Raw genomic sequence first — 18,681 nt, forward strand, 5'->3', positions numbered from 1 at the left:
GGAAGTGGTTCGGGAGGGCGGTACAGGAAAGGGCGGGACGACGAGCGGTGTAGCACACAACACTGTCCGGGATGCAGCCGGCGCTTGGCTTTTCCCTCCCGCGTCGCTCGGGAAGAACGGCTGCTCGAGTGTCTCCGCTTCCCCGGGTGAGCCATTGAGGAGCTCTCGCCGCTGCTCCAGGGTGAGGGCGATCCGAGCCGCCTCTGCTTTTCGCTCTAGGTGCGTCGTCCGCGTCTGGGCTTCGAACTCTGCGCTCCTCGGCCCCCGGCCAGTCTCCCGGGCCGCGGCTCCAAGGCCGCGCGTCTGGTCTCATCGGGGCCCCGCGGAGTCCCCAGGCTCCCCCTGGACTTGGGATTCGGCTCGGGCCCCGGAGTGGCCGGCAGGGGAGGCCCTGCCTGGGTGACAACGAGCCAGTTCACCTTGGCCCGCATCTCCCCCCACCACGCCCCAACGCTGCAGTTCGGCGGGTGTGGCCTCCACTTGGGTTGGGGGCGAGGTGTCTCCGCTCCCTGCCTGCCTCCGGGGCCGCTCTGATGAGGATGCTAGTGGCACCCCTTTGTGTGGTGCTGGGGAGGGGGCCGCGACCGGCTCGGAGGGAGTCCTGGTCGATGCCCTTCATACCACCTTCATGACCAGGGCGGGCCACTTGACCCCCCAAACATGTCTGTAAGAGTCTGTAAATAGGAGTGATGAGTAGCACCTGCTTCGTAGGGCGGTTGGGAAGATGGAAGAGAACCATGAACATCAGACTTCTCACCAGTGCTGTTAATAGTCTGAGTGGGTACCTACTCTGGAGGCGCCTGGCACTGTCTCAATCTCCGAGTTTTGCAGCCTGTAAGACAGGACTGCTGATCAGTACTTAAAGATACGTGTGTCCAAACCAGGATGTGGAAAACTGGATCAGCTCTGCTGGATTTGAAAAAAGCAATGCTTGTCATTGGTTGAGATCGCCCAGGCACGTTCATACTTGAAGCTTGTGGAGCACTTAGGACTTGGTTTGTGCTGTGGGCCTTGAAGTTGGTTTGGTATTCCTTCCTACTCCAGGGGATCTTCCCAACTCAGGTATCGACCCCCCTTCTCTTGGGTCTCCTGCATTGGTAAGCGGATTCTTTATCACTGAGCCACCAGGGAAGCCCAGAATAAGTAAGAGCTGGAATGAAATCCAGAGATTTAGAATGGCCCCTCATGTTCTGGCTGCTTTTACTGGTCGGTGGAAGTAGAAGTTTAATATTCAAATGAAGTGTTTATTCCCTGATCGTTTGTTGTGGTTCAGTTGAGTCCGCCTCTTTGCGACCCCATGGTTGCAGAATGCCGGGCACCTCGTCCTCCATTATCTACCCGAGTTTGCTCAAATTCATGCCATGCCTCCTTACTGCTTTCTGACTCATGTTAGTGACTCAAGAAGATAAGAGTGCTGCACAATTATAGATACACTAGTATGGATGTGTAATATTTGGGGGATAAGGGCAGTTAAGAAAATAAGGGTAGAACATCAATTATCAAACTGAGTGGAAGATTTTAACTAGGAATCGAGGGACATTCTAGGATTGAAAAAGAAAATACATCTTGAAAGGGAATTCGGCCAGAACTTAAGAGTCTGAAGCTTGAAAGCCAAAAGATAAGATGGTTGATTTTGCCAGATAGCATAACTGAAATATTAGATAAACAAACTTCTGCTTTATTGATGGTTTGAAGTAGAATGCTTATTCACTGAAACAGTGTGAGAGCCTTGTTAAACCACTATGAAATACACAAAAAGAAAAAGGGAAAATTAATTAGTGTTTTCAGTGAGTATTTCTTGTAACTGGCATTTTCAACATATCTGCAATTTGGCTCCTATACTAAAAATAAGAAATGAATCTGCTACCATCCATGGTGGTGAAAATACTGGTAATGATTGAAAAAAAGAAGAATAGATTTATTTCCTGAAGGTTTTATAGAAAACAAAATAGCCCTCTGTTTTACTGGTTTTTGAAATATTCTCATTTTAACATCTACAAAGTCAGTTACTGTAAATGTTCCTCATCAGCAACATCGACATGCTGATATTTCAACTTGGCAGCTTTTCCTCATAAGTTACATGAATTCCAGATGGGAAAGTATATGATACATAGAACTGTGTGTCATTGGAGAGTTTTTTTGGGGGGTGGGGCTTAGGAAATACTCTGGAATCTTGGTAACTAAAATAAATCTCCTCCAAAACATCTTTTAAACAGGGATAGTTTTTACTGGATGAAAATAAAGTGGTAGGGAGTCATGTACAGCCTGTGGCAAATTGGAGGGGGCAAAGGGCCAGGCAGAAGTAGAGGAAAGAGAAATTACAGTGTTAATATTTTTAGCCTTTGTGTCAGAGAGGGAGTGAGACTTAAAAAGTGTAATGAAAATCAAAGTAGAAAGTAGGAGGACTGGGTTTTAATTTTGACTCAGTTTTTCACTGAATTAGTTTAGTAACTGGGTAAGTCTACTTGGCTTTCTGTTTTTAACTTTTCTGCACAATTAAGAGGTGGTATTCATTGAGATCTAAAGCTATTTTCTCATTTTCTTACGAGTATTCTATCAACTCAAAAGCTTGTTATTTAAATTCCTTGGATAGTTCTCTCACGAAAGGTTTTAGGACTCTATCTTGGTCCATGTTTTTGTCAAAGATTTGGATGAACAAATTCACCTCTATCTGTATTTAGTTAGCCAGCATTGCTTAGGTGACTAACATGTCCTGGGCATATTATCCTAAGTACTTTTGCATATGTTTTCTCATATAACCATCTATTTTGTTTACTGATACATTCCTGTGTTTAGAATAGTGCCCAGCACAAACTACATACTTGCTTGATGACTATTGAATACATGAATTCATAATCAGTGATGTAAGTCTTCTTTGTGCCATCCTCTTTCTTGTACGCTGTATTCTATCCCCTCTGGCCCAGGCCCCAGCAATTATCTTCTCTCTTGATCATCCGTTTCGCATTCACCCATTGACACATCATCATTGGTATTAAAAACTACAGTAGTTTCATTCACGGTGAGACAACAACAGACTTGATCCACATTCCCCACCAACCTGTTTTTCTGTGCCTTTACACAACAGCATTCCTCTCCAGTTGATTCCCTCCCATTCTTTCTTAAACTTACTTCACCTTTTATCCCCCACTGAATCAAAACTGTTGTAACAGGGCTGGCCAGTGCCTCTGTGTTGTGAAATCCAAGGATCACTTATCATTCCTCATCTTACTAGACCTCCCAGCATCATTGAGGACTCCTCCTTTCTTAGTCTGATGTCCACGATGCCGCTCCTGGAAGGAGGATATTAGTTGCCCATTGGCTTCCCAGCTTCTAAAATGTTGAGGGCCCCAAGGCTCAGTCATGGAAGCTTTTTTATTTTATGTTCATTCCCTAGAGGAATATTCTTTAGTTTTCCAGTTCTCAATACTGGTCTATATGTTGTTGACTCCCAAATGTATTACTCTAGCCCTGACCTTCCTGTGAAACTCTGCTGTGTCCAGCTGCCTGTTGAACATCTTCACTTGGATGTCCAGTACAACCTGGACATGTTCAAACCTGAATTCCTAATGGCCAGGATTTCCTGGGATGCCTAAACCTGTTCTTCCAGCAGCTCCCTCTTTTTACAAGCAAACTGATTATAGTCATGCTTGTTTAGTGCTTTTCTGGTGGAATGCACTCTTCTGAGCTTTGTTCACAACAGTCTTATTCAGTTCAGTTCAGTCGCTCAGTCGTGTCTGACTCTTTGGACCCCACAGACTGCAGCATGCCAGGCTTCCCTATCCATCGCCAGCTCCCAGATCTTGGTCAAACTTATGTCCATCGAGTCAGTGATGCCATCCAACCATCTCATCCTCTGTCGTCCCCTTTTCCTCCTGCCTTCAATCTTTCCCAGCATCGGGGTCTTTTCCAATGAGTCACTTCTTCTTATCAGGTGGCCAAAATATTGGAGCATCAGTCCTTCCAATTAATATTCAGGACTGATTTCCTTTAGGATTGACTGGTTGGATCTCTTTGCAGTCCAAGGGACTCTCAAGAATCTTCTCCAACATCACAATTCAAAAGAATCAATTCTTCAGCGGTCAGCTTTCTTTATGGTCCAACTCTCACATCTATACATGACTACTGGGAAAACCATAGATTCGACTAGATGGACCTTTGTCACAAAGTAATGTCTCTGCTCTCTAGGTTTGTAATAGCTTTTCTTCCAAGGAGCAAGAGTCTTTTAATTTCATTGTTGTAGTCACCATCTGCAGTGATTTTGGAGCCCAAGAAAATAAAGTCTGTTCCTGTTTCCATTGTTTCCCCATATATTTGCCATGAAGTGATGTGACCGGCTCCCATGAATATTGAGTTTTAAGCTAACTTTTCCACTCTCCTCTTTCACTTTCATCAAGAGGCTTCCTCTTCGCTTTCTGCCATAAGGGTGGTGTCATCTGCATATCTGAGGTTATATTTCTCCTGGCAATTTTGATTCCAGCTTGTGATTCATCTAGCCCTGCATTGTGCATGATGTACTGTGCATATAAGTTAAATAAGTAGGGTGACAATATATAGCCTTGATGTACTCCTTTCCTGATTTGGAACCAGACATTTGGAACCAGTTGTTCCATGTCGGGCTCTAACTATTGCTTTTTGATTTGCATACAGATTTCTCTGGAGGCAGGTAAGGTGGTCTGGTATTCCCCTCTCTTGAAGAATTTTCCACAGTTTGTTGTGATCCACACAGTCAAAGGCTTTGGCATAGTCAAAATAAGCAGAAGTAGATGTTTTTCTGGCACTCTCTTGGTCCAGTGGATGTTGGAAATTTGGTTTCTGTTTCCTCTGCCTTTTCTAAGTCTAGCTTGAACATCTGGAAGTTCTCTGTTCACATACTGTTGAAGCCTAGTGTGGAGAATTTTGAGCATTATTTTGCTAGCGTGTGAGATGACTGCAATTGTGCTCTAGTTTGAGCATTCTTTGGCATTGCTTTTCTTTGGGATTGGAATGAAAACTGACCTTTTCCAGTCATGTGGCCACTGCTGAGTTTCCCAAATTTGCTAGCATATTGAGTGCAGCACTTTCACAGTATCATCCTTCAGGATTTGAAATAGCTTAGCTGGAATTCCATCACCTCCACTAGCTTTGTTCATAGTGATGCTTCCTAAGGCCCAGTTGACTTTGCATTCCAGGATATCTGGCTCTACCTGAGTGTGATCACACCATCGTGGTTATCTGGGTCATTAAGATCTTTTTTTGTATAGTTCTGTGTATTCTTGCCACCTCTTCTTAATATCTTCTGCTTCTGTTAGGTCCATACCGTTTCTGTTCTTTATTGAGCCTATCTTTGCATGAAATGTTCCCTTGGTATCTCTAATTTTCTTAAAGCGATCTCTAGTCTTTCCCATTCTATTCTTTTCCTCTATTTCTTTGCACTGAAGAATGAGAAGATGAGTGCACGTCCTTCTACTCTGCCATCTTGGACTTCAGGACAGTCTTATTCGGTTGATACTGTTATCCTCATTTGTAGATGGAGAAACTGAGGCAGAGAGAGATTATGTAACTTGTCTTGGGTTCCACAATAAGGGGCGAACCCTGCCGTGTCCCCACCCATGTTGCCTGAAAACATGTGGCCATCCAAACTTCTCCTCTTATTCACATTCTACATTCATTCACCAGTGCATCCTGTTGGCTTTATCCTCAAAATATATCCAGCAGTTTACCGTCTCTTATAGCCTTCCCTCTGCACGCTTGTCCTGCCACCTTCATGACTCACCTTGGTGACCTCAGTAACTTCCTGTTGCCCCCTGTGCAGCATATTCTCGACATAGCGTCATTGAGAACTGAAGTTGGGAATCTCATCCTTCTGACACCTTTTCCCTCTCCCTTAGGTAAAAGTTAGCTCTACAAAATTCTACAGTGCTCCCTGTTTCCAACCTCCCACCCCACCCCTCTTCCTCTGCCTGCCTGCTTTTCTGCTTCTCACTCCACCCCAAAGCGCACATCGCTTGTGCTTCCCATTCTTTCAGCCAGGAATTCTCTTCCAAAGGCGCACGTGGTTTGCTTCCTCACGTCCTCAGGTCTTTGTTCAAACAGGTGGCACAGTGGTAAAGAATCTGCCTGCTAATGCAAGAGATGTAGGAGACACAGGTTCAGTTCAATCCCTGAGTCAGGAATATCCCCTGGAGTAGGAAATGGCAACCCACTCCAGTATTCTTGCCTGGAGAATCCCATGAACAGAAGAGCCTGGTGAGCTGCAGTTCACGGGGTCACAGTTGGACATGACTGAGCACAGATGCAGACCTTCGAAGGTGGAACGGGCACCTTTTGAGTTTTCTGTTCTGGAATGTTTTAAGTCGAAGGGTTGGCCATTTGTGGAGGAGGTTCTTGTGTGTGGTGCGTGGGGTGCAGTTACCGGGTGGCGGGATCTTGTGATGGGCCCTCTCAGCCTCTGTCCCCAGGAAGTCTACCTGTGGACTGACCCTCTCCCCTCTTCTGTGTGTGTGAAGCATGTGTAATAGGTCAGAATGTGGCCGGGGTAAGAGTAGAGTTCTATTACCAGTTTGGGTGGAGGGAGGCACTAAAGGTTTTAAAATCACGAGATTTTAGAATCCTATTAAAAATTGGAAATGAGACTAGATTACTGGGACAGTTCTATTAAACAGTAAGGGTCAGCTCACCAAAATGATTGGTTTTCAGGCCTGGGAAAAGCTTTTAACATATTAGGCTATCATAAATTTTAATGTATTAACAATATTCGAAAGCTCTCTCTGTTGAGATATAATTCATCATAATAATCACCATTTTAAAAATGTGCCACTCAGTGGTCTTTAGTATATTCACAAGGTCGTACAGCCATCAGTACCATCCAGTTCCAGGACATTTTTATTGTCCCTCAAAGACACCTCTGTTTCCATTGGCAGTCGCTTGTCATTGCCCTGCCGCCAGCCCCTGGCAGCCACTAACCTTTGTGTCTGGGTGGATTAACCTGTTCTGGGTGTTTTCTAGAAATGAAATCATGTAAGATGTGGCCTTACACATCATGTAAGATGTGACTTTTTTTTTTTTTTTTTTACCTAGTATAATGTTATTATACTATATAAGTGAATTATTGTGGTATGAACTTATATTGTGGTATGAACTAGTACTTCATTTCTTTTTGTGCCTGAGTAATCTTTTTTCTCGGAGAAGGCAATAGCACCCCACTCCAGTACTCTTGCTTGGAAAATCCCATGGACGGAGGAGCCTGGTAGACTGCAGTCCATGGGGTCGCTAAGAGTCGGACATGACTGAGCGACTTCACTTTCACTTTTCACTTTCATGCATTGGAGAAGGAAATGGCAACCCACTCCAGTGTTCTTGCCTGGAGAATCCCAGGGACGGGGGAGCCTGGTGGGCTGCCGTCTGTGGGGTCGCACAGAGTCAGACACGACTGAAGTGACTTAGCATAGCAATCTTTTTTCTGGCTATAGCATATTTTTATTCATCAACTGATGGACATTTGAGTTGTTTCCATATTTTTGGCTATCATGACTAAATGCTGCTGTCAACAACTATATGCAGATTTTTCTGTGAATATGTTTTCAGTTCTCTTGGGTGTATACTTAGGATAAGAATTACTGGGTCCAGTGGTAAATCTATGTTTAACTTTTTGAGGACTGCCAAACTGATTTCCATAGTGACTGCACTATTTTATATTCCCACTGGCAATGTACAAAGGTTCTCATTTTGCTATATCATCAGTATCACTTGTTATTTTCCTCTTTTTCTTTTTTTTTGATGATAGCCACCCTAGTGAGGAAAGCTCTTATTTTAAAAAGTAGTAAGTTTTGCTGTGTTGTTTTACTCTGAATGCTCAAACACTGATAAATTTTAGTGGTTTAACTCTGGGTATGTTTATGTTTAGACTCAGTTGTGTCCAACTCTCTGCAACCCCATGGACAGTAGCACACTAGGTTCCTCTGTCTGTGGAATTCTCCAGGCAAGAATACTGGAGTGGGTTGCCATTTTCTTCTGGTTGACTCTTTTGACGGGTTGGTTAAAACGTGATGTAAATAAAACACAGATTGTGGGCTCAATGTGGGCTGTGTCCACCTGCTGTTACCACCACAGGCCCAGATTTCTCACAGATAAGTGCTATGGATTACCAGGAAATCAGACACATCCTCCATCCCTGGAAGAATCAGTCGATTCTGTGTGCTGCCAACATACTAGTTTATTAGCAAGACAATCTTGGCTTCAAGACATCACGTGATTGCTCTTTTATACATCTGTCTCCCTCTCCCTCAGTCTCTTTCTTTCATTTTTTTCCTTTCCCACCTCATCTACAAAGGATTTGAGATGATTTTCGTTAAGGTTATATGGTATGGAATAATGATAAAATATCTCTAAGAATAGAATCAGAAGCAGATAACATAGGAATGGAAGAAGGATATCTTACTTAGGACATTGTAATCATGAGGGTTAATACAGTTGTGTCATCGAATATCATGTTTGACCATAAGCTTATCCAGCAGTTACTAAAAAGAGACATTGCCTGTTATACATCCTAACTTCATATTGTTTCTCTAAAGAAGCACAGTTTTCTGTAACTCTGAATTAAAAAACGTCTTAGGTCGGGGTGTTTAGAGTACAGGGGCTTCCTAAGTGGCTCGGTGGTAAAGAATCTGCCTGCAATGCCAGGGATGTGGGTTGATCCCTGGTTCAGGAAGATCCCCTGGAGGAGGAACTGGCAACCTACTGCAGTATTCTTGCCTGGGAAAGCCCGTGAACGGAGGAACTGTTTAATAGAGAGCTAAAACAATGCTAGGGGTCCTCACTGAAAGCTTTGGTGGCATGAGTATAATTTTGAATTATGATGCACTGGTGTAGGGCAGGAAACATGTTTGTCACACACTGTGTTTATGTCTCTTGCCATTTATTTTATGGAAAGTCTATCTCTAGGTATTATTGCTAATGCTAAGTCACTTTAGTTGTGTCCGACTCTGTGCGACCCCATAGACAGCAGCCCACTAGGCTCCTCTGTCCCTGGGATTCTCCAGGCAAGAATACTGGGGTGGGTTGCCATTTCCTTCTCCAATGCATGAAAGTGAAAAATGAAAGTGAAGTCGCTTAGTCGTGCCTGACTCTTAGCAACCCCCTGGACTGCAGCCCACCAGGCCCCTCCATCCATGGGATTTTCCAGGCAAGAGTACTGGAGTGGGGTGCCATTGCCTTCTCCAATCTCTAGGTATTAATGGTTATCTTTTTTTAAATCATATATTTCTTCCATGTGTATATGGTATTTTCCAGAATACAGACATTGAAGCTTGGGACAAAATATTTATCTAATTTCTGGTAAGTTAAGTGAATGCTTTAGGGAGTGACATAAAATAATTGTATGCTCTGTTTCTTCAGTCATTTAAGATACAAGAGAAATTTTGGTGACATATAAGATAAAAACTATGTTAGTAAATTTTTATTATTGTATAACATAAAAGGAACAGAGAGCTTTTCTATAAACCTGCTTGTAAAAGATAATACCCAAAAACATATGTCATCATTTCCTAAAGAATTGGGTTACTTTTATTGAATCAGATAATTGATGTTTTCTTCTGTGAAGAATAGTTATCTCAACATAACTCAGTTTAAGATACAAATGCTCAGTATGATTCACTTAAGATATAGTCAAATTATTCAGATCAAGCTGCAGTTTCATTCATTGGCTTTGTTTTCCTCTTGTAACTGTAGCTTGTCAGCACGCTTCACGAGTGGACAGAGGATACCCATTTTCACATGTAGATCTTCAACGAAGTTGAGAGTTAACAACTGACTCATTTTTGGTATTAAGAAATGACTCTGCACCATATTTTTATGTAGACCAAAACATTTAACCTCTCAGCTGCAAAGAGAATCACGCTGGATTATTTTTCCCTTCCAGTGGCTAAGTTGAAGACCTTCCATGACGATGAAGAAAGAGACCGCGTTTGCTGTTTCCACCTAAAAAAAATGACCAATAAGAACCAAAGTTTTGGTGTGGGACAGGACTCCATGCCCTCCATGACTTGTCTAATCCACATCCTTGAAGCGTGGTTTGGTGTGGAGCACTTGGAGGACTACTGGAATTTTGCAAACTACCTCTTGTGGGTTTTCACACCACTCCTCCTTTTAATACTCCCTTACTTCACCATCTTTCTGCTCTACCTTACAATAATTTTCTTACACATTTATAAGAGGAAGAATGTGCTAAAAGAAGCCTACTCCCATAATCTGTGGGATGGCGCGAGGAAGACGGTGGCGACCCTGTGGGACGGACATGCAGCTGTCTGGCATGGTAAGCAGCTCGCTTTTTCCTCTGAGCTCCTGCTGGTGTGGGTGCACTGACACCCTTCACTGGCCCTGTGGTTGATTGAAGAGATGTTGAAAAATATGATGCAGGGGAGAGTTATTGTTTTCTGTTATCTGTTTGCATGTGTGGTGCACATGTATGTCTTTATTAAAGTGATTTTCTTCTAAAAACATTCGTTTCCATTAAACAAAGAACCATATAGCTGTGTAGAATATGACAATAAGCTAAAATTAAAAAATGAATACTTAACATCTAAAAGAGTAAGAGACAAAACAGTATAGAAAACTGTTTTGAAAGTACTTTAATTATTTCATGTTTATTCCCATTTTGTTCAAAATAAGTTTGACTTTCCCAGTGTTGAGATTTTTAAACAATGAAATATTAAGTAATAATATTTTTAAATTGAATATAATCTATATACCAAAATTTACCCATTTTCTTTTTGCCTCATTTCAGAAGTCATTGTGTGACTTACTAAGCTAACGTGTTGTCACTTTAAATCTACATATGCCTGCAAGTCATTTTTGAGCACTTGACCATGCCATCCGGTGTCCAATGCTTAACATGCATCAGTTCTTATAACACAGTAGATGGAGCCCATGTATTAACTCCATTTTACAGGTTTATCATAAGGAAACTGAAGAACAGAGAGGTTGTCATTTGCCCAAGGCTGCTAGGACAGCAGGGAGAAGAGCCAGGACGCAGCCCCTGGTTTCTGGGTCTCGGCCTGTGCGTCCCTGACCCGTGCCGTGCAGCAGGTCTGTCCCTGGCTGGGGGCTCGGACTCCCAGCAGTGGTGGTCAGAGGGTATGCAGACAGGAAACACATGCTACTGATGTAGGGAATTTACCATTTACCTGCTAATACCAATGCCCTTGCCAGTCAGCACAGCCCTCACACCCTCTGGTGGCTGTTCACCCACCGTGGGATGGTGTCTCCGCATTCCATGACCAGAGCCTGCGTCTGTGTAGACGGCTACTGTTCATTGTTTATACAGCAGTGAGACAGAAATGCAGTGGCCTGGTTTATAGGACTCAGGAGTCTATGTCCCCCTCCCACTTGTAACCCCCTGTATTTCAGGATAATGCATATAGTAAGGAATTTGAATTTATTTATATTTCAGGAGACATTTAATTTCTATAATTCAAGTGTTGAACTTATTTTGTAAGTGAGTATATAATTTTGAAGTATTTATTCTTTATTTTTCTGATGTATTTCTAAATATGCCCCTATGGCTCAGAGGAAGTAAAAATATAGATTACTACCCGACTTCCCTGGTGGCTCAGACGGTTAAGCGTCTGTCTACAATGTGGGAGACCTGGGTTCAATCCCTGGGTCAGGAAGTTCCCTGGAGAAGGAAATGGCAATCCACTCCAGTACTATTGCCTGGAAAATCCCATGGACAGAGGAGCCTGGTAGGCTACAGTCCATGGAGTTGCAAAGAGTCGGACACGACTGAGTGATCTTCACTTCACCCTGTTTTAATGTTCTGTTATGATAATTTTACATTGTATTTTATTGGGATAGGTGATGCTTTTAAAAACAGTTTTCTCCACTCTTTTAGTGACATACACAATAGGCATTTGTGTGCACATTCAGATTTTGTATTGATGTCAAATCAGTTCTAATTTATGCTTTGTAAAGAATCTTCAGAGAAGTTTTTAACTACTAAAAATGTTCACTGTAGAAAATGTGGCAAGTAAAAATAAATATGGAGAAGAAAATAACAGTCACCTAAAATTTGCCATGCCATTGAATCCTGGTGTGTTTATTGCTTTTTATTTGTGTGGCAGACTAGTATCTTCATGTCACTGAGCCTTCATACTTGCGTGGTAATGACTGTATAGACTCTGTAAATCCTATAGCTAATTTAGTTAGTTACCTGTTACACTGTTGTTTATTTGTAATTGGTTTACTATAAGTATCTTTATACAAGAATCTATCCAGTGTTTTCTGTTTTGAACTTAAATTTTGCCCTCTACTGTATATTATGTAAGTGCTCTGGCATTTTGCAAACCATTCTCTGATTCTACTACATCAAGGAACATGAATCTGATATTTCTTTAAATACCTGCGTTTTTAGGTAGTCTGTCAATGAGGTCCCTACCTTCAAGTTGTTTACAGCCTTTAAATTATAGCAATTTTGACTTTTTTACTTCACATTTATTACTATTTTTTAAAAACATGGACATATTTTATTCACTAAAAGGGTCCTCCAAGTTAAACCACAGGTAGTAGTTTTTTTTCCTTTTTTTTTTTGCATATATATATATATATATTTAAATTTATTTTTTAATTGAAGGATAACTGCTTTATAGAATTGTAGAAGAGTTTTTTCATGGAAAATTAAATTGGGGTTTCAAGAGAACCTTCCCGCTCTCCCTCAGGTGGGTTAGAGTTTTCTTTCACCTCCTGTGTCTCACACAGGGAAGGACGCCTGGTCCACCGGCTGGAGCTCAAACCAGCCTCTCCCCAGTCACAGCTGGGTGACCTCCGGCAGGTTACCTCGCTTCCTTTGCTGTTTCTCCCTTCTCCCTCTTCCTCCTCCCTTCCTTTTCAACAATTAGGACTTTTTAAAACTTCATTTAAAAGAAATTTAGAATTACAGAGAAGTTGCAAAAATAGTGCAGAGTTCCTGCTGTTTTTCACTCAGCTTCCCCTAATGTTAGCATCTTATATAACCGTTTTGACAGTTATCATATTAACAGTGGTACAACATTATCAGCCAAACTACAGATATTATTCGAATCTTACCAGGTTCCCTGCCAGAGTCCTTTTACCAGGATCCCATCCTGCATTTAGTTGTCATATCTTCTCCAATTTAAAACGGGTTTTTCGTCTTTATCACCTTCACACTTTTGCAGAGTACTGCTCAGTGATTTTGTGGACTGTCTCTTAATTTAGGTATGTTTTCCATAATTAATTTGAAGTTGTGCATTTTTGACCAGAATCTCACTGATGGTGCATTCTCAGTACATTGTATCCGAGGTGCCTGATGTTAACACATGTTATGACCGGTGATGGTGACTTTGATCACTTGGTTGAGGAGGTGTCTGCTAGGTTTCCCCACCAGAGAGTTGCTAGTTTTTACTTTTTAATTGATAAATGTCTTGGAAGAGCTCCTTTAAAGCTATGTAAATAACCTTTCTCTTCAAACAAGATACTAAACTTTCCTGAACTTCATTTTCCTCTTCTGTAAAATGGGTTGTTTTAAGGATTCATTGGATCTTGATATAAAGTACTTAGAATAATTTCTATTATGTAATAAAAATTCAGCTAATGTTAGCTCTCATAATTATAGAGCATCTTGCTCCAATAATTTGGAAAGCACTAAAATACATCACTTGCCTCTTGGTCATTATTAAGTTCAACTTCACACACCTACTGTGTCCAAGATTCCTAGTATTTTCAAGGCACATTTTTAGGCTGTCAAGGTTTTGACTCTTGTTGTTAGCAAGAAATGCATTCTGCCATCCAGTGTATACGCACAGGTATATCTACTTCATCGAGTGTGTAGAGACTGTCTTCATGTGATCTGCTCTGTTTTCTATCCTGCTCTCTCTTATTTAAAAAGAAAATGCTGACAGTAACTCACTAAAGTGACGCACAACTCAGTGAGTGGATGGCCATGAGCATTTGACAGTCTCAGGTGCAGGTTAGCCTGCACACACCTCTGGTAGGAGGTGAGGTGAGGGGCAAGGACACAGCCGCCCTCCCCCAGCCCCCTCCCCGCCACCGTGTGACCTTGAGTAGTTGGTTATGTGGGTTTTGCTTCCTTGGGTTTCCTCATCAGTGCAGGAATTCCCTGAGGACCATATGACATAATTACTATGGGTCCAATACAGTGCCTGGCAGGTGAACCCTCAATAAATGTCCATTCTTGTTTCTATGGGACAAAAGTGAAAGCACTATTCATGGAGGAAGTAGTTTTTAAATAAGGTTTTGAAGAATGAGTGGGGAAATAACTGAGTAACTATTTCACAGAATCCACCTGCAATGCAGGAGACCCTGGTTTGATTCCCGGGTCGGGAAGATCTGCTGGAGAAGGGATAGGCTACCCACTCCAGTATTCTTGGGCTTCCCTGGTGGCTTAGCTGGTGAAGAATCTGCCTGCAATGCGGGAGACCTGGGTTTGATCCCTGGGTTGGGAAGATCCCCTGAAGAAGGGAAAGGCTACCCACTCTAGTATTCTGGCCTGGAGAATTCCGTGGACTGTATAGTCCATGAGGTTGCAAAGAGTCAGACATGACTGAGCGACTTTCACTTCACCTTACTTCCCTTCACACCATTATATTTAAAAATTAAGTACATAGTTTTTTTTGAAGGAAAAGAAAAATGATCAAAATTGGTTCAAGAAGGAGAGAGAAACAGAGCAGACCAATAATCATACAATAAATATTGAAACAGTGATCAAAGTCTATACCCTCCTCTCTTCACAAAGGGCTGAGAGCCCACAAGTTATGCTAAACTTTTAAGTAACAGATAATGCCCCTCGTAAAGTGAGAGTGTAGGAAAAAGTGGAGTTAAACAGTTTATTTTACAAGGATAGCAGAACTTTGCTATAGAAACTAAGGAGAACACAAAAGGGAGATTTGTAGGTCAGTCTCAAAGTAGTTTTATAAAATTCAGTACTTATGACAAAAAAAAAAAAAACAACTTAGTAAGTGAAAACTAAAGGTACTACTTTAATAAAGTTCCAGAAATATTCAACAAAAATGATCCACATTAGAGAAGTAGTAAAAGCAATTCCCATAAGAAGAAAATAGGACAAGGACGCTCTCAACCTCTACTATAAACATCTACTATTTAACATTCTCTTGGAGCTCCTGGAAATAAGTAAAGAGATGAGAAAAGAGGCCTGAAAGAACTAAGTGAATCCACTTACTAGTACTGATAAGTTTGTTAAACACAAAATCATATACTACCAATAATAATTTTTAAAATGGAAATAAAACATTCTGTTTGAGACTAAATCTAAAAACATGTAAGAACTTTAAGGAGAAACTATATGCTTTACAGATGGAATTCAAAGAAGTTGAAGTGGATACAAAGTCTCAGTGTAATATAGATGTCCCTTCTACAGCCCATACTCCCAGTTCATTTACTAATTCAGTATAACTGATTTTTCATCAACTTCTAAAATTCATATAGAAGAGTAAAGAAGAATAACCAAGGCAAATTGGAAATAAAAGAGGGCATTTTCCCCTATCATATCAAAAGCATCAATATTTATCATGATTAAAATTACAGTGTTGGTCCAGGGAAAGGATTATCACAGTAGATCAAACATTAAAAAGTTAGAAGCGTGAATGTAGTAAGTGATAAAAGTGGTGTTTGAGGTCAGCATGAAAAGACAGGAAAATACTTGATGACCTTAAAGTATGGAAGATCTTAAAGAAGATGCAAAACAAAAGCTATTGAGAATAACTAAAAATTGTGTCAAAAGATGGGGCAGGTCAGGGTAGGTCATTTACAGCATAACTTCAGTCGCTCAGTCATGTCTGACTCTTTGCGACCCCGTGAACCACAGCACGCCAGGCCTCCCTGTCCATCACCAACTCCCGGAGTCTACCCAAACCCATGCCCATCAAGTTGATGATGCCATCCAACCATCTCATCTTCTGTTGTCCCCTTTTCCTCCTGCCCTCAATCTTTCCCAGCATCAGGGTCTTTTCCAGTGAGTCAGTTCTTCGTGTCAGGTGGCCAAAGTATTGGAGTTTCAGCTTCAGTCCTTCCAATGAGCACCCAGGACTGATCTCCTTTAGGATGGACTGGTTGGATCTCCTTGCAGGCCAAGGGACTCTCAAGAGTCTTCTCCAACACCACAATTCGCAAGCATCAATTCTTTGGCACTCAGCTTTCTTTACAGTCCAACTCTCATATCCATACATGACCACTGGAAAAACCATAGCCTGAACTAGACAGACCTTTGTTGGCAAAGTAATAGTAAATTTAAAAAATCCAATTTAAATGGTCTAAACATGTGATCTGAAAATGACCTAAACATAAATGCCAACAATTATGACAGATTCACAAGCCCCCTAGTAATTAGGAAAGTGCAAATTAAAACTTATGCTAAGAAACATTTTTACTCAAAATATTGGCAAAAATTAGTTTGTTGACATTAAAGAGTAAGAATGTGGAGACAGGGACTCTCAGTGCCTTTAAGAAAGTACTGTAGTGCAGCCAGTCAGGAGGCCCATTCGGTAGCTTCTGTTATAATTTAAAATGGGTGTATCATATGGTCAGTTGCCCTTACTATCCAGTTGTCTCAGTATCCAGTCTAGTGGTAAACTCCCACAGTGTACAGGATGCATATAAATGAATGTTCATTGCAGCAATTATTTGTGAAAAACTGGAAACAGTCCAGTGTCCCTAAATAGGGAAATGGCTCAATGAACTGTGATAGGAATTCATTATGGAATACTTTATAGCCATTAAAACATCATCAATAAGAGATCACTACATGTGTTTATCAAGTAGATGTCCAAGATACATTGTTGCGGGAAAAAAACTAAGATTCATTATTATAATCACAGTAGGAAAACTACCTGTGTTCAGACATTCAGACAGCCGGGTACTGAGTGAAATGCAGGGTGTATTCAGGACCAAAAGAGGGGTCATTCGTGTTCTTGGGTGAGAGCTATGTGGAAGGATGAACCTGGAAAGGTAGACTGAAATTAAGTTGTGAGACAATTGAATGCTGTGCCCAGCCAGGAGCTTGCCTTTATTTTGTAGGTACTTTTTTAGGTCCGTTTGCTTTCCTGAGGAAGACCCAAAAGGATGGTATTGTCATTTTACCATAGTGTGTAGGTGTACAGCCTTACAAACGGGTTTTTGGTGTCATATTTAGAAGGGATCATCTCTTAGGAGATTAGCCTTATCTGAAATTACGGTGCATGCTTGCCTGCTCAGTCGCTTCAGTCGTGTCCCACTCTTTTCAACCCCATGGACAGTAGCCTGCCAGGCTCCTCTGTCCATGGGATTCTCCAGGCAAGAATATTGGAGTGGGTTGCCATTTCCTCCAGGGGCTCTTCCCCACCCAGGGATTGAACCTGTGTCTATTGCATTGAAAGGGGCATTCTTTACCACTAGGCCACCTAGGAAGCAAGGTGGTAGGCAGTTATCTCATTTATTACATAATAAATAAATCCCTGCGAGTGAAGCTCTGGGGGAAACCAAAGAATCTGAAAAGTTCTTAAGATCAAGGCGCAGAGTAGGGGAGGTAAATAAGTATGCATTTCACGGCATAAAACAAGAGAGCCACATTCGTCACAGAGCAGGGCTGTTCTTGGTGAAGGGACCCAGACCACTGGAAATGTACACAGACGTGCATATGTCCAGGCCCCCTTCCTGAACAGCGGAGGGATGGACGGTGGCAACAGCCGTCTTGGAGAGTGACGTCTTTCTCTGAGCGCTGGTACCCATCACCCCCACCCAGGACGGGTCCTGTAGGCAGAAGACGGGGTTGCACTTCAAAACCCACGTTGGGGAGAGGGAGTGATATACTTAAGAGAGTGGAGGTAAACACTCAGAACATGGTGACCAGAAAAGAGAGTCCAAGGGAGGAGCAGGTAAAGCCCCCAGCATTTCTATGAACGTGTGACCGGAAGTGCTCCATTAGAGGCGGTCACGTGGGCAGCGTAGAGGTGGGACGCGCCCTGGTCCATGTGACACAGGAAAGAATGTGACATCACTTGATGGGCCTTTTTGGGGTCTGAAAGGCCTTGACAGTCTGAAAGTGTTTGACCAGTGTGACCATCCACTGATGCTTTCTGAGCTAGGGGCGGTATGACCACATCCGTGCTTCACGATCAATGAGGTTGAATATTGGGGCTTAAGGTTTAGTGGAAAGATGGTAAATTTTAGTTGTCGATAGTGAACTGCTGAATTTAATTTTTCTGCTTTCAACCCGGTGATTTGGTAATATGGAAGCAGTTCAATTAATTGTCAATTCTTTTAAAAGAAAATTATTTTGGAAAACAAAGGGGAAGCTAAGGAATCAGATCAGATCAGATCAGTCGCTCAGTCGTGTCCGACTCTTTGCGACCCCATGAATCGCAGCACGCCAGGCCTCCCTGTCCATCACCAACTCCCAGAGTTCACTGAGACTCACGTCCATCGAATCAGTGATGCCATCCAGCCATCTCATCCTCTGTGCTCCCCTTCTCCTCCTGCCCCCAATCCCTCCCAGCATCCGAGTCTTTTCCAATGAGTCAACTCTTCGCATGAGGTGGCCAAAGGACTGGAGTTTCAGCTTTAGCATCATTCCTTCCAAAGAAATCCCAGGGCTGATCTCCTTCAGAATGGACTGGTTGGATCTCCTTGCAGTCCAAGGGACTCTCAAGAGTCTTCTCCAACACCACAGTTCAAAAGCAT

The 18,681-nt window shown here is 42.1% G+C and overlaps 1 protein-coding gene across 6 annotated transcripts in view; it reads left to right on the forward strand.

The window, feature by feature from the left end:
* Positions 1 to 14: 14 nt before the first annotated feature.
* TMEM68 (transmembrane protein 68) overlaps positions 15 to 18,681 on the forward strand; it is a 36,382-nt gene continuing 17,715 nt past the window's right edge. The window contains exons 1-3 of one of the 6 annotated variants that reach the window (XM_025265397.3): positions 48 to 146; positions 9,706 to 9,797; positions 9,896 to 10,288. In XM_025265397.3, the coding sequence (XP_025121182.1) occupies positions 9,964 to 10,288 (325 nt within the window). In that variant the 5' untranslated portion in view covers positions 48 to 146; positions 9,706 to 9,797; positions 9,896 to 9,963. Of the gene's footprint in view, positions 220 to 9,705; positions 9,798 to 9,895; positions 10,289 to 18,681 lie in introns of all 6 variants that reach the window. The other 5 variants (XM_025265396.3, XM_025265395.3, XR_003103646.3 and 2 more) reach the window with 5 other exon arrangements.

This window comes from Bubalus bubalis, chromosome 15 (assembly GCF_019923935.1).
Source record: "Bubalus bubalis isolate 160015118507 breed Murrah chromosome 15, NDDB_SH_1, whole genome shotgun sequence".
Classification (NCBI taxonomy): Eukaryota; Metazoa; Chordata; class Mammalia; order Artiodactyla; family Bovidae; genus Bubalus; species Bubalus bubalis.